Genomic DNA, 13,678 nt, shown 5'->3' on the forward strand with positions numbered 1-13,678 from the left:
CCCAAGAAATGTTCAACACACATATAATAACAATAATATTTGTCTTATATTTACAATCCATTTTACACTCATTGTTGTTTTATTTACAAAATATGCTATTTGCATATATACAAAGGCTGTCGCAGAGAAGGTGAGACTAATTCCTGTATAGGAAAACTGCGACCTCCATTGGCTAGCAAATGTACTAGGGTGAAAATCTGGTTCATTAGCTGCCGATTGAGACCAAAATGAGAGCAATAGTTTAAAAAGTCGTGACTGAGTAGTAGTTAAAAGACAAGCATGTACATGGACCCCTCCAAGAATCATTAAAATGAAACAAAAAAATTACAAACCACAAAATTTTTATTCAGAATCAGCCATATCGAGTAGACGTACATCTTTTTTCAAAGTAGCCACCATTGACAGCTAAGCAAGCGTCCATACGCTCCTGCCACTTTGTGAATATCTTTGAAAATTCGTCGGCAGGTAGCGAACTGAAGAAAACTTGCGCTGCGGTGATCACTTCTTTGTTCGTCATGAAATGACGACCACGTAAAAGTGGAAATAGCCAAAAGTCGCAGGGTGCAAGGTCCAGGCTGTATGCTGGATGAGGGAAAATTTCTATTTTTCTCTTCGTCGCGTAATCCTGAAAAGTCCGTGCGATATTGTGGTGCAATATGAAGGAGTTCTTCAAATGCGGCCTCTTTTTTGTTACGTGCTGACGCAGAGTCTCAATGACTCCTTGGTAATACTGTGGCTCTACTCAGACTGTCTTGATCGGCATATGCCTGTTGAAACATTGCATATGTTTTCGCAGCACTTTTCCCTAAAGGCCAACAAAATTTTATGGCATGTCGCTGTTCATCTTGAATACTCATCGCAAAAAGCAATGTTGTACACAAAAACCTGGAGGGGTAAACGAAACACGTTCCACGCAAATCAACACAGCTGCTCACTAAAGTGGTTTCGCAACATGTGACAACTTGCTACGGAAACAGAATGAGTCATCCTACACGATGCGACTAGTGCCGAAACCATAGGCAGTGTTGCCAAGCCAGGAAAAAATCTATCTCACCTTCTCTGCGACAGCCTTTGTAGCATGTATAATTAATTACTTTTGTGAATAAAATTGCAAGTATTAAGCAGTGCCCAGTGTACATATAAAGACATATAAGTATAAATATGGCAAGATAGGAATGTGAAATAAAAATGATTTCATATTACTCGGTCTCTTAATAGCAAAGAATATAAAACTTAATCCTTTCCTTCTGCAAAGTCTTAAATGCACAGCCTAAAGTTACACTCATCCAATGAACACTAGACGATGATGGCAATAATGAAAAATACACCATAAATAACTCTGTATGAAAGACATTGCACAAACATTCTGATGAATTCATAGATTAGTTCCTCCATTTCACAGTCTGAAATGAGAAATTAAGAGTTAGCAGAGAAAATTGTTCATGTTTCAAAAACATGCAGCATTTCAATTAGGGCAAATTAAACATTCTGTTTGGGGGATTCATGCATTTCTCAATTCAGGTGTAATATATAGGATGTCACCATAAAAAAGACAAAATTTCACAGCTTGTAGAATATACCAACACTAACAACTTTTTTTGGCAACTTATCCTGCATCCATGCATCACAGATTCATGTTTACCACCTACATTTTTTTATACACTAAAAGTAATAGTATGCTATCAAGGACATAACTTATTCATGGAGGATGTCCAGGGGGGTTCCCCCAACCTCTGGAAAGACTTAAAGTACTAATATTACATAATGAAAATGTGCACTTTAGCATTTGTTGTGTAATCATTGGTTAATTATCTCCATCGAACTTATTGTAAGCCAAGGTTTATATTGGTATATGGACAATGCCAAAGCAGATTTATGCAGACTACTAATGATAATATACATAAAACATTAATCAAGAATTTTACTTTTTATCAACTGGATATAACAGCTAATAAATATTTTTATTCAATAAATATTAAATTCTTTATCTATTTGACATTAATTTTCTTGACAGTTGTTTTATATAAATTTTGGCAATTTTATGAGGGCTGTTTGGAAATTTCTAAGAATCGGATAGAAAGAAACACAATATCAGAGTAATTGAGGTTTTACTTTTCAACGTAATCTCCTCGAAGGTTAATGTACTTCTGCCAACAGCCTTCCAATGCCTTGACACCAGCAGAATATGTGGATTCGTCCAGGTCTGCAAAATAGCCTGTCACTGTGGAGATGACTTCTTCATTGGACTGAAATTTCTTACCACCCAAGAATTTCTTCAGGTTTGGGAACAGGTGGGAGTCACTGGGGGCAAGATCAGGAGAGTATGGGGGGTGGGGTAGCACTTGGATGTGGAGTTCGTCAAGTTTCTGGCCTGTGATCATGGCTGTATGTGCGGACACGTTGTCCTGGTGGAACAACATTTACTTTTTCTTCATGTGAGGCCTCTTCTCTTGGATTGCCGCCTTCAATTGGTCCAGGAGGTTGCTATAGTAGTCTCCATTGATGGTTTTGCCTTTTTCCAGGAAGTCTATCAAGATGACTCCTTTCGCGTCCCAAAAAACTGACGCCATCACCTTGCCTGCCGACACAAGCACCTTTGCCTTCTTTGGTGGCAGGGAATCTGCATGCTTCCACTGCTTGGACTGCTCTCTTGTCTCAGGCATGTAGTAATGATCCCAAGTTTCATCCATAGTGACGTAACGTCGCAGAAACTCTTGAGGATTCCTCTGGAAAAGCACCAAACATTCAGTGGAAGTCACTACACGAACACGTTTTTGCTCCGGTGTGAGCAGGAGCAGCACCCATCTCGCCGACAGCTTTCTCGTGCCCAACTCTTCAGTGAGAATGTGGAGTACTCGGTCCACTGAGATGTCCACTTCATGAGCTATCGCCTGCACTTTCAATCTTTGGTCAGCCAGCACCATATCATGGACTTCATCGATTGTTTCTGGTGTGATGGTGGTTGGCAGACACCATTGCGGGGGTCATCTTCAATGCTGTTCCGTCCAAGCTTGAACAGTGTTGTCCACTTGCTAACAGTGGCAAATGATGGGGCAGAGTCTCCCAACACTGTATCCAATTCGGCTTTGATGGCTGTCGCATTTATTCCCTTCTTCACCAGAAACTTAATGACCACACGAACTTCCTTTTGTTCCATGTTGTCACGTCACTTGCACTATTGCTCCTTCACGTGCCTATGGAAACCAGACTATTGGAAGAGTGGCAATGAAATTTTTAATCTTTAGAAGAAGATTCCTGCCCCATAAACATAGCTACTTCAAAGCTACATAAGATATATCAGTTCAGTCTTTCTTGTTCGTTTGAATACACAAGAAGGTATGACATAACTCAAATCAGAAAAGCGATTTATTTATTCTCAGCATTATTAACAAATGCAGACAAAATTGTCAATTTCTTTCCTTTCAGTATCATGAGACAGAATTTGTAAATGGCTTATAAATCTGCAACCACCACTTCTTTCATACTATGGGAATGAGAGACGTGGTAATAGATAATACAGATACGTTTTCCACGAAGCTGTTTTAAGTAATTTTCTATTAATTTTGGTAGCCACTGCCTCCATCCTCGTTGGAATTTGTTGTGTCGTTGCTTGGTGCATTTCTGATGTGTCTATCAGCGATTTAGGAAGAAACAGCAGAAATGTGCCAAGCAACGACACAACAAATTCCAACAAGGATGGTGGCAGTGGCTACCAAAATTAATAGAAAATGTATTTAAAATACACACTTTCCTGCTGCTGAGGAAGCTCAATCTTCCACCTACAGCAGGATGGGCGAGGGGTGTTGAAGGAAGGGGGTTGCCCCGTTAAATGGGCAGCGAGGAAGCATCGAGAGTTTCCTGATTCAGTGATGCCAACCTTAGCATTATGGTTCTAAACCTAACATAATTTGAACTTCGTTGGCACCTAGCACCCTGTGTTTGGCACAAGGTTAAAATCTAGCATCATCTTTAAAGTTATATCTTATTTGTGCTTCTTCAACAGACTTGTTTCGAACAAAAAGAAGTATGCTGACCAAAGGAGAAGCGTTTACAATCACATCCCGGTACATCTTGCTTTCATCTTTTTTTATCCTCCCCGATTTAGCAAATCAACATTTTATGAAAATAAATCGTAGAAAGTTGGAGGTCACAAATGAAACACGAGCAGCCGTTCCCAATCGTCAAATTTTCTCCAACTTTCTCAAGCACTATACTGAATCCATTTAATTGGATGGTTGAGCCATTGTAATTGATTTGATATGTGAAATTCTCAAATGTTTCTTAACTATAGTAAATAATGGATGAACGGATGAACCAAGTTCACAACACCAAAATAGCTACATAAATTGAACTAACTACATTATTAGTTGCATTTAGCAGAATTTAAGAGTTAAAGAAGCAATATTCTTATCACAGGATTGGCAAAACACACGATGACAGGCTTGGGAGGACTCTACAAATATCGAACCACATATAAATGTATTATACGTAATACGTTTACCTGTGGTCGAACCAATAAGCTTGGTCCACTCAAAATGGGTACAGTGTTGCAGCTAAATGCAAGTGATATGTGTGCCTGTTTTTGAACGCATTTTCAAAGTCCTCCCTCGGTCTGTTTGCCATAACATCCTACACCTAAAAAAAGCCAAGTCGCCACTGATTTATAAGGGAGATATAAAATTTATTGTTTTAATCCGTATAAAACTGAAATAACTGCAGATTTAGTCATCACTTATACCTCACACTGCACAGTCATTAGTAAAAGTAATGCTACTTTAGATGAATTTTTAAAATTGGGTAGTAAATCAAAAAACGCAGCCATGAAGATATGCAGATTTTGGAAAAAGTGTTTCTTACCTTTATTTAAGAATCAAACTTTTAGATTCGTTAATTTACCAATTTATGACATAAATAACCTGTATTATATCTTGTTCCTCAAAATAGATACAATTACAGTATTTTAATAATGATATGGCATGGTATCTAAATCTGATTTTTAAGCAATTCTCAGTTATACATAATATTTTCTCTTCACCTTGACAGACGTATTACTCAGGTTCAACTGTGCTTACTTAAAAAGTAAACTATAGCATTTAACAATATTATAAGAGAGAATAGAGTACTAACCGATGCCCTGAGAGCATTTTCCGCATAGAAGAACTCCTCTGTCTGCGTATGAAGGTTAGCTTTGTACTTCATCAGAGACTGCCTGTCCCGCTGTGCAACGTAACCCTGAAATAAGAACAAAATAAAGATTGTAATTAAAGTACAATTAAAACATGGCAAATAAATTACAGGATTTCCAATCATTTTGCCAAACAAATTTCAAAATCATGCTGCAGTGTTTAATTACTACAAAATACATAATAAATGTTAATTATTGAAAGTTTTTTCAAATAATTTAAATCTATTAGACAACATTTTTAAAAACACTGTCAAATTTAGCAAAATACAATCCTCAATCAACGAGTCTAACTGTAGATGTTATTATACATTTTAATTTCAATCAATCAATCACTTAACTTGGAAAGTGCATGTGAATAGAATGATCATATTTAAAAGTGTTAATCATTTGCAGTGCAACATATTTTTTTAACAACCTTATTAAAGTGTAAATAGCATTTAAAACATTTTCCTGCAATATTATTAGTGTGAACAATTTCTGAGGTACACCAAATCGAATTAAGAATTATTGTTGTCGAGTTGGTGTTTTAAGTCCACTTTATGCACAATAAGGCTAATGGGGACTGAACCTACAGTTTAAAGTGAGATCTCCAACAAGTATCGATCTTGGGATCCCCTTGATTACAAAGTGATGACACAACCAAAATTGAATTAAGGGATGGTTCAACATGAAATTCTTACTGATATGTATATAAAGAACCAATTTTCCAGTAAGAGCCCCATAATTTGTGTTGACCCAGCATTGTAAGGACAATTGGGTAGCTACCTGAAAAGAATCTCAAAAGCAAGTGAAACGGTGACAATGGACTTCATAGATGCAAAATAATCTAACACAGCTATTTTTAGCGGTTTTTATTTAATTTTATCTGTGACGTTTTGTTCTGGTTTCCCCGAACCTTTTCAAGCTACACCAAAATATACATAGGAAAACACAACCTCATATGGCTTGTCACTTTACACTTCTGAGGAATGAAGAACTGTGTGTCCTTATAGGTAAACTGGTTTTTTCACCTTGCAGGTGTCCTAGCTGGCTGTTTCTCCCCCTCCCCTCTGTCCTGTAACCTACTCTTCTTGTCTTCCCTCCCCTCCTCCTGGTGGCACTGACCTCTCCTTTCTCCTTTAACTCATCTGGCAAGTTGAAATCTTCCATTCATTTTTGCGCAGAAAATTGAAGGTGGCTCAGGAAACTTAACCAACTTACTTTTCACATGCTTCTTTATCAGTTCCACCCATTTCATTCAAATTTCCCCTTCGTTTTTGTTCATTTTCTCTCCCCTGTTTACGCATATGTGTTTTGTTTCTGATACTTTTCCCTCTATTTCATTTTCCCTCTTCTCCTTCATCTGTACTTTCTTAATCTTGTGTCCATATGTCATGCTCACTCAATGCTGTTCTCTTTAATGTCTCTCCTATGTTGTTTAACTTTCTTGTTGACGCTTCTACCTCTCTCAGTTATTCATTCTTTAGAAGTGTACAGTGATTAGCCATGTGAGGTTGTCTTGTTGTATGTATATTTTGGTGTAGCTTGAAAAAGTTCTGGTTTCCCAGAACGAAACGTCGCAGATAAAATAAAATAAAAACCACTAAAAATAACTGTGTTAGATTATTTTGCATCTAAAAAGTTGTGCGTGCTAAAAAGTTGTGCAGGACTTCGTGCGCTGACCATGTGGAATGCGATGAAAAACCTGCTTGGCAGACCCTGACCTTAAGTATTAGCATCTTTCTTTAAGAACCAATATAAAATGTATCTACAGGGTGTTCGAAAAGTCATTTAACCGGAACTCTGAACATACGTAACCTTTGTAAGGGGTGTCTCAGATATTTTCGTTTTTATAACTATTAAAATAAATACTTACATTTTTTGTATAAAGATAAATTTATTACCAAAAGAAAGCTTACACATTAAATTTTTATTTGTGGAAAAGAGTATTGGACAAATGGTGACCGTTCATGTTTTCACATTCAATTATTCTTGAAGCACTCAGAAGTTACAGTTTGAGCATTACCATGATCGTTTTCTGATGAATCAAATTTCACATAAATGGGCAGTTAATAAACAGAACTGCTGATACTGGGCAGAGGAAACCCCCAAAACCTTCATGAGACGCCATCACATTCACCTAAAGTAGTCATCTGGGCTGTCCTATCAAGGTAATGCTCAAACTGTAACTTCTGAGCACTTCAAGAATAATTGAATGTGAAAACTTGGACGGTCATCATTTGTCCAAACTCTTTTCCACAAATAAAAATTTAATGTTTAAGCTTTCTTTTGGTAATAAATTTATCTTTATACAAAAAATTTAAGTATTTATTTTAATAGTTATAAAAACAAAAATATTTCTGAGACACCCTTTGCAAAATGCAATAGAGACATGAAACTTGCACTGGGTACTTCCTTTGCCTATGTGGACATTTTTGAAACATTAAACAAGAAAATAATTCTCTACATGAATATGCAGCATGGGGAAAATGTTACGAAGTTGTAGAAAAGTTCGTGTATGAAGCAAAAAGAAACAAGGATAAAACACAGCTATGAAGACCCTTGCAATAATTTTCGATGTGTATCGATATTCTCTGTGGGTATTTATCGAATTGATAAAATAACAATAAATTTTCAAGCATGGGGTAAATCATCGCATATGATAAAAAGTATGTATTTTTTACAATTACGAGGTGTACTGGCAACACTGGTCTTTATCCTACAAAAACTAACCTACCTATCTTGTGTTCAATAAATTTCAAATATTTTTTTTTTTCATTTTGGCATTACTGAAATAACATAGCCACATGTCCATGTCAGACACACCTGATACTGGCCTAACATATGAACAATGTTGCCAGTAGAATTCGTAATTTACTGCATAAATTGTCTGTACTACATAAAATACGTAAAAATTCCTCTTTCCTTTATCAGTTCAATAAATAAGTCACAGAGACCATTGATATACCTAAAATATTATACATTAAATAATCCACATAAAAATGTGTTATTTGTGAAGGATTATTTAATCCCTTCAAAACAACAAAACAAACTAACCTTTAGGAGCCATGAAGGTCCAGGGTGTGACTGCCATGCAGGAGATCCAGCTTAGATTCCTGGGTCCTGATCTAAGGTCAGAATTCATATATCTTTGTCCTTGCATAAAGTGACTCTGAGGGCGACCCTGGGGAGGAGGCAGCCAGGTGTTAATCACACCACCTCCAAAAAATAGCAGACAGTAAAACTGTGTGGGGGACCTACATTAACATTCTCCTATGTGCCTTCATGACATTGTGCATTGTGCACGTGGAACTTTACCTTTTCTTCTAAAACCAACTTTTATAAGAACATTACAACCACATCAATAAAACAGTATATTTGGTACATACATCTATTACTGCCATGTGACAGTGCAGTTTCTTTGCTATGGCGATCCGTCGGTCAATGTTGTCGATGAGTTCAAAATATTTACACAGAACATAGGAAGGGGCACCATTGGAATGTAAGGTCACCACCACCTTCTCCATTGGTATGGAAGCTTTCACTTTCTTCCCTCCAAGCCAACTCTGAAAAAAATTACATGTATTTTAAGGAACTCTTTACAAGTACAAATAACAAAAATATTTACATATTTAAGTCATATTTTGTACACCTTTTTCATGTAGACACAATATTCATCAATGGGTGCCCTAGAGCAGATTCCCTTGCACAATTAAATTCAATCAAACTATCTACATACACAATTAAATAAATTCATCAATTTAGAGCCATTATTGTATGGTCCAAAAATTTCACCTGTAATCAACCTTTTATTCTTTACAGCTTTTCTCAATCTTTTATTTACCATAAATTGGCGTCCCTAACTACAAGGGTTGTTCAAGGTTGACCGGGATTTTCGTACGTAAAAAATTGATGAATAGCCGGATCATGATGAAATGTGTGGGTGACGTAATGTATTCCTTCGCGAGTAACTAGCGCCCGGCATGACGTATTTTGCGCATGCGCAGCAGTTGCAGCGAACATGGTGGCAAGCAGTGTGTCTGTGGCTGTGGAGCAGCAGTGTGTAATCAAATTTCTCGAGAAGGAGAAAGTAAAACCAGCTGAGATTTTCAGACGATTGCAAGCACAGTATGGTGAACAAACGATGTCGCGGACAAGAGTGTATGAATGGTGTGAGCAGTTTCGCGAAGGACGGGAGCTGGTGACAAATGAAGCGCATGGACACATTCGCCCGACTGCAGTCACACCAGTGAATATCGCACGTGTTGAGCAAATGATTCTTGAGAACCGGCGAGTAACAGTGCGGGATATTGCTGCCGAGGTGAATATCAGTGTCGGGAGTGTTGAGACAATCATTCACGACCACTTACGCTTCCGCAAAATCTGTGCAACGTGGGTTCCCCGCCAGCTGACATTCGATCAGAAGTGGACACGCAGGACGGTCTGTGAACAGCTTCTGAATCGGTTTCGAGCAGAAGGTGATGAATTGTTGCAATCCATCATCACGTGTGATGAAACATGGTTGCACAATTCAACCCCAGAGACCAAAAGACGCAGCATGGAGTGGGAAGAACTTCACGACAGACAAAGCACTGCGGAGCGATGTCCTCCAGTGGCTACGACACCAACCAAGTTCTTTCTATGCCAAAGGAATTCGGGAGCTGCCAGAACGATGGCAACGGTGCCTCGGCGCGCACGGAGAATACTTTGAAAAACTGACATAGTTTGGTGTTTCTTCTGCTACCTATTTCCTCTGCAGAAATAAAAGTCTCGGTGAACCTTGAATGACCTTTGTACAAGTATCTTGAAATTGCAAGGGTGGTTTCACCAACTCCTTCCTCCTCCGCCAAAGCAGTTATTGGACATTATTTTTCAAATTCGCAAATTTTGTATTCCCCCCCCCCCCATAAAAACTAGAACATCCAAAACACTTTATGTGCACTCGACTCCCCATGCCTTATACGTATCATTGTTATACTAGTGACCAAAGGCATGCTACAAATAGGAAAACAAAGGGCAAGCCACAAGTTTCGGTCATAATTGCCAACATTGTGTGATTGGTGTGTGCCAATGTCGGTCATTATGACCGGTATGGCAGAGGAGGATTTCGCAATTTTAAGTGTTTAGAGAAACCCTTTCACATTCTGCGAGTAGTTTCATTTTGCTAAACAACAAATTCAAAATTACATTCTGTAGACATCCAGAAAATCTTCAATTTCTTTACAAACATTTATATCTTGCAACAGTTTTGTTGCCTAATATTATATATGAGGTGTGGCTAGAAAAAAAACAGACTGTTACTACAGAATCTTTTATTGGTTATTTTGAACAATACAAACATTATCCCCTTCAAAGTACTCCCCTGAACTATCAATACACTGCTCCATACGAATCTTCCATTGCTGGAAGCAATGCTGGAAATAATTTTCTGAAACCATGTTCATGACCTCCGTCACTTTGGTTTTTCACAGATTCTATGGTCGAAAATCTGGTTCCTTTCAGTGCTGATTTGATCTTTGGGAATAAAAAAAGTCTCGCAGAGTGATATCCGGCAAATAGGCTGGATGTTCTAACACTGGGATCCCATGCTTGGCCAAAAAAGCCTTGACTGACAATGCCGTGTGGACAGGAGCATTGTCCTGATGAAGAATCCATGACTTCCTTTTCCACAAATCAGGTCGTCGTCTTCTTACTCGCTCACGAAGGGTCATCAGCACCGTAATTTAATAATGTTTGTTATTTTGCAATAGCTCGAATACTCAAGCGACGATCTTTTCGAATCAATTCACCGACATTTGCAATGTTTGATTCCATTTTTGACGTGCAAGGCCGTCCAGGATGCAAGTCGTCCGCGACCACTTCTCGTCCCTCTTTAAATCTTTGAAACCACTCAAACACTTGCGTGCATGATAAACACTCATCTCCGTATACTTCCTTCAACAAACCATAAGTTTCTGTGGCGGATTTTCCGAGTTTCATAAGAAACTTCAAATTGATTAGCTGTTCCACTTTCACACTTAACATTTTTCCGACAGAGCACAGACATACGGTTCAACTCGTCCACAAGCTACTGCGGAACTGAGCACCGCGCAACCTGGAAAATCACACACTGGATAGGCAGGATATCACGTTATACACTCATGCACTGCTTGACCTTGACGTGCTTGTCGTTTGTCGACAGCAACATCAATCTGTTTTTTTTCTAGCCACACCTCGTATTTGTCATATTGCACCATGTATCCATCAGTAAAATATAAAGGAATCAACATTTTGTCTTTCAATTGGGTGATTGCACGTATACTGACCCTTTTTCTACACTCTTTAACTGAAATGAACTTCACTTAATTAGTATGACAACAGAAAAATGAAGGTATAAAATGCACATTTAAAAATTGAACACAAAATGCAGAAACCATGTCAGAACTTTGTGTTGTTTTTTTATTTTACTTTGTGTTTCTGTCACTTTAGGCTAATTGTGAAGATGAGAATGAATGGTGATAAGATAAAATAGATGAAGGAACAATCACAGTTGTACGCTGACCTTGACACTGGATGCATCAGTGCTTCAGTATCCAGATAGCTGGTGTTCAGTTTGCATGTGTTTCTGAAGTGTTAAGGTGTTAACAAGTGTTTTAGATTGTTTTATTTTAGTTTATGTACGAGGGTGGTTTGAAAAGTTCTCGGAATCACCACCAGATGTCAGTGCTAGGACAACGAGGTTCCCGCATAGTAATAGGCCATCCTTTATTAATAAACACGTGGCGTGTCAGTGTTCTGGGTAGAGATCTGTGTTGCGGACGTCACTTTGTAGTTGTTCCAGTGCAGTGCTTTGTGAAGATGGAAAAAATCGAGATTCGAGCGGTGATTAAGTACTTCGTAAAGAAAGGTATGAAAGCAAAGGAAATTCATGCCGATTTTCTGAACACACTGGGGGACTCTGCTCCTTCATATTCAACTGTTGCAAAGTGGACAAACGAGTTTAAATTTGGTCGGGACAGCTTAGAAGATGATCCACGCAGTGGTCGCCCAAAATGTGCTACTACCCCAGAAATTATTGAAAAAGTGCATAAATTGGTCATGGAGGATCGCCGACTGAAAGTACGTGAAATTGCTGAAGCTATAGGAATGTCATCCGAATGGGCGTATCACATTTTAACAGTTGAATTGGATATGAGAAAATTATCTGCAAGATGGGTGCCGCGACTTTTAACACAGGACCATAAACGCATCAGAGTGGACATTTCCGAACAATGTTTGACTCGTTTTAAGAGAAACCAAACAGATTTTTTGCGCCGGTTTGTGACGACAGATGAAACGTGGGTCCACTACTATACCCCAGAGACAAAACAACAGTCAAAGCAGTGGAAACATGTTGATTCACCACCACCAAAGAAAGCAAAGGCAATACGGTCGGCCGGAAAGGTAATAGCGTCAGTGTTTTGGGATGCGAAAGGGATTCTGTTGATCGATTATCTTCCCACTGGTCAAACAATTACGGGACAATACTACGCTAATCTCCTCGACCAACTAAAGCATAAGATACGGGAAAAGAGGCCAGGTTTGGCAAGAAAGAAAATCATCTTGCATCAGGACAATGCGCGCCCTCACACAAGTGTCGTTGCCATGGCAAACATTCATGAACTTGGTTACGAATTGTTGCCACATCCGCCTTATTCGCCTGATTTGGCTCCCTCAGACTTCCATCTTTTCCCCAAACTCAAAAGTTTCCTTGGTGGACGGAGATTCTCTTGAAAGGAAGAACTAATAGCCGAAGTTGACACGTATTTCACAGGCCTGGAGGAATCTAATTTTCGAGATGGGATCAAGGCATTGGAACATCGCTGGACCAAGTGCATTAGTGTACAGGGAAACTACATTGAAAAATAAAAAAAAATCATTGTTGTAAGTCGTTTTTTTCTATTCCATTCCGAGAACTTTTCAAACCACCCTCGTATTACTGGTGCTTTTCTGCTGTCTAATAATGTCATATACAATTTAAAACAACACATTTTTATGTACAATTCTTACGTCGTTACGAATTCTTGTAAAGAAGTCAGAAGGTGTTCGGCAGCAGAATTCCCAGATGTTCCTGTTCCACACAGAGACAATGTTCGAGAACTTACGAGCAAATTTAGGAGAACAGGGTATGTTCTTGATAAGAAGCGAAGGTGAAAAGGCATGTCCTTTCTGGGGAAAAACTAGACGACGTTGGAGCACGATTGGAACACACTTTTCAAAAAATCCCTCCGGCACCTTGCACAAGAAACAGACATTTGCATGACGTCTGCATGGTGAGCTACCAACCTTTTAAACCTGAAGCCATACATAAGAAGAATTAAAAGAAAATATCAAGCAAGTAATTGAAGCACTTTTGGAAGAGGAACTGATACGTGTTAGCGAAAATTTCCTTAAAAAATGCCGTAAATGTGTGCATTTACGACATTTCCAACATCTCTTGCAACAAGGTACGTGCTTATTTTAATTTTAACTGTCCGTGTAATTGCACGAGCTTAT

The 13,678-nt window shown here is 38.5% G+C and overlaps 1 protein-coding gene across 1 annotated transcript in view; it reads right to left on the reverse strand.

Moving 5' to 3' along the window:
- Positions 1 to 231: 231 nt before the first annotated feature.
- Vps16B (Vacuolar protein sorting 16B) overlaps positions 232 to 13,678 on the reverse strand; it is a 50,080-nt gene continuing 36,633 nt past the window's right edge. The window contains exons 11-13 of the mRNA XM_083125849.1: positions 8,554 to 8,730; positions 5,128 to 5,232; positions 232 to 1,403 (exon numbers count right to left, since the gene is read on the reverse strand). Coding sequence (XP_082981975.1) covers positions 1,383 to 1,403; positions 5,128 to 5,232; positions 8,554 to 8,730 — 303 coding nt within the window. The 3' untranslated portion in view covers positions 232 to 1,382. The remainder of the gene's footprint in view (positions 1,404 to 5,127; positions 5,233 to 8,553; positions 8,731 to 13,678) is intronic.

The sequence above is a fragment of the Lepisma saccharinum genome, chromosome 7 (assembly GCF_977018435.1).
Source record: "Lepisma saccharinum chromosome 7, izLepSacc3.1, whole genome shotgun sequence".
Taxonomy (NCBI): Eukaryota; Metazoa; Arthropoda; class Insecta; order Zygentoma; family Lepismatidae; genus Lepisma; species Lepisma saccharinum.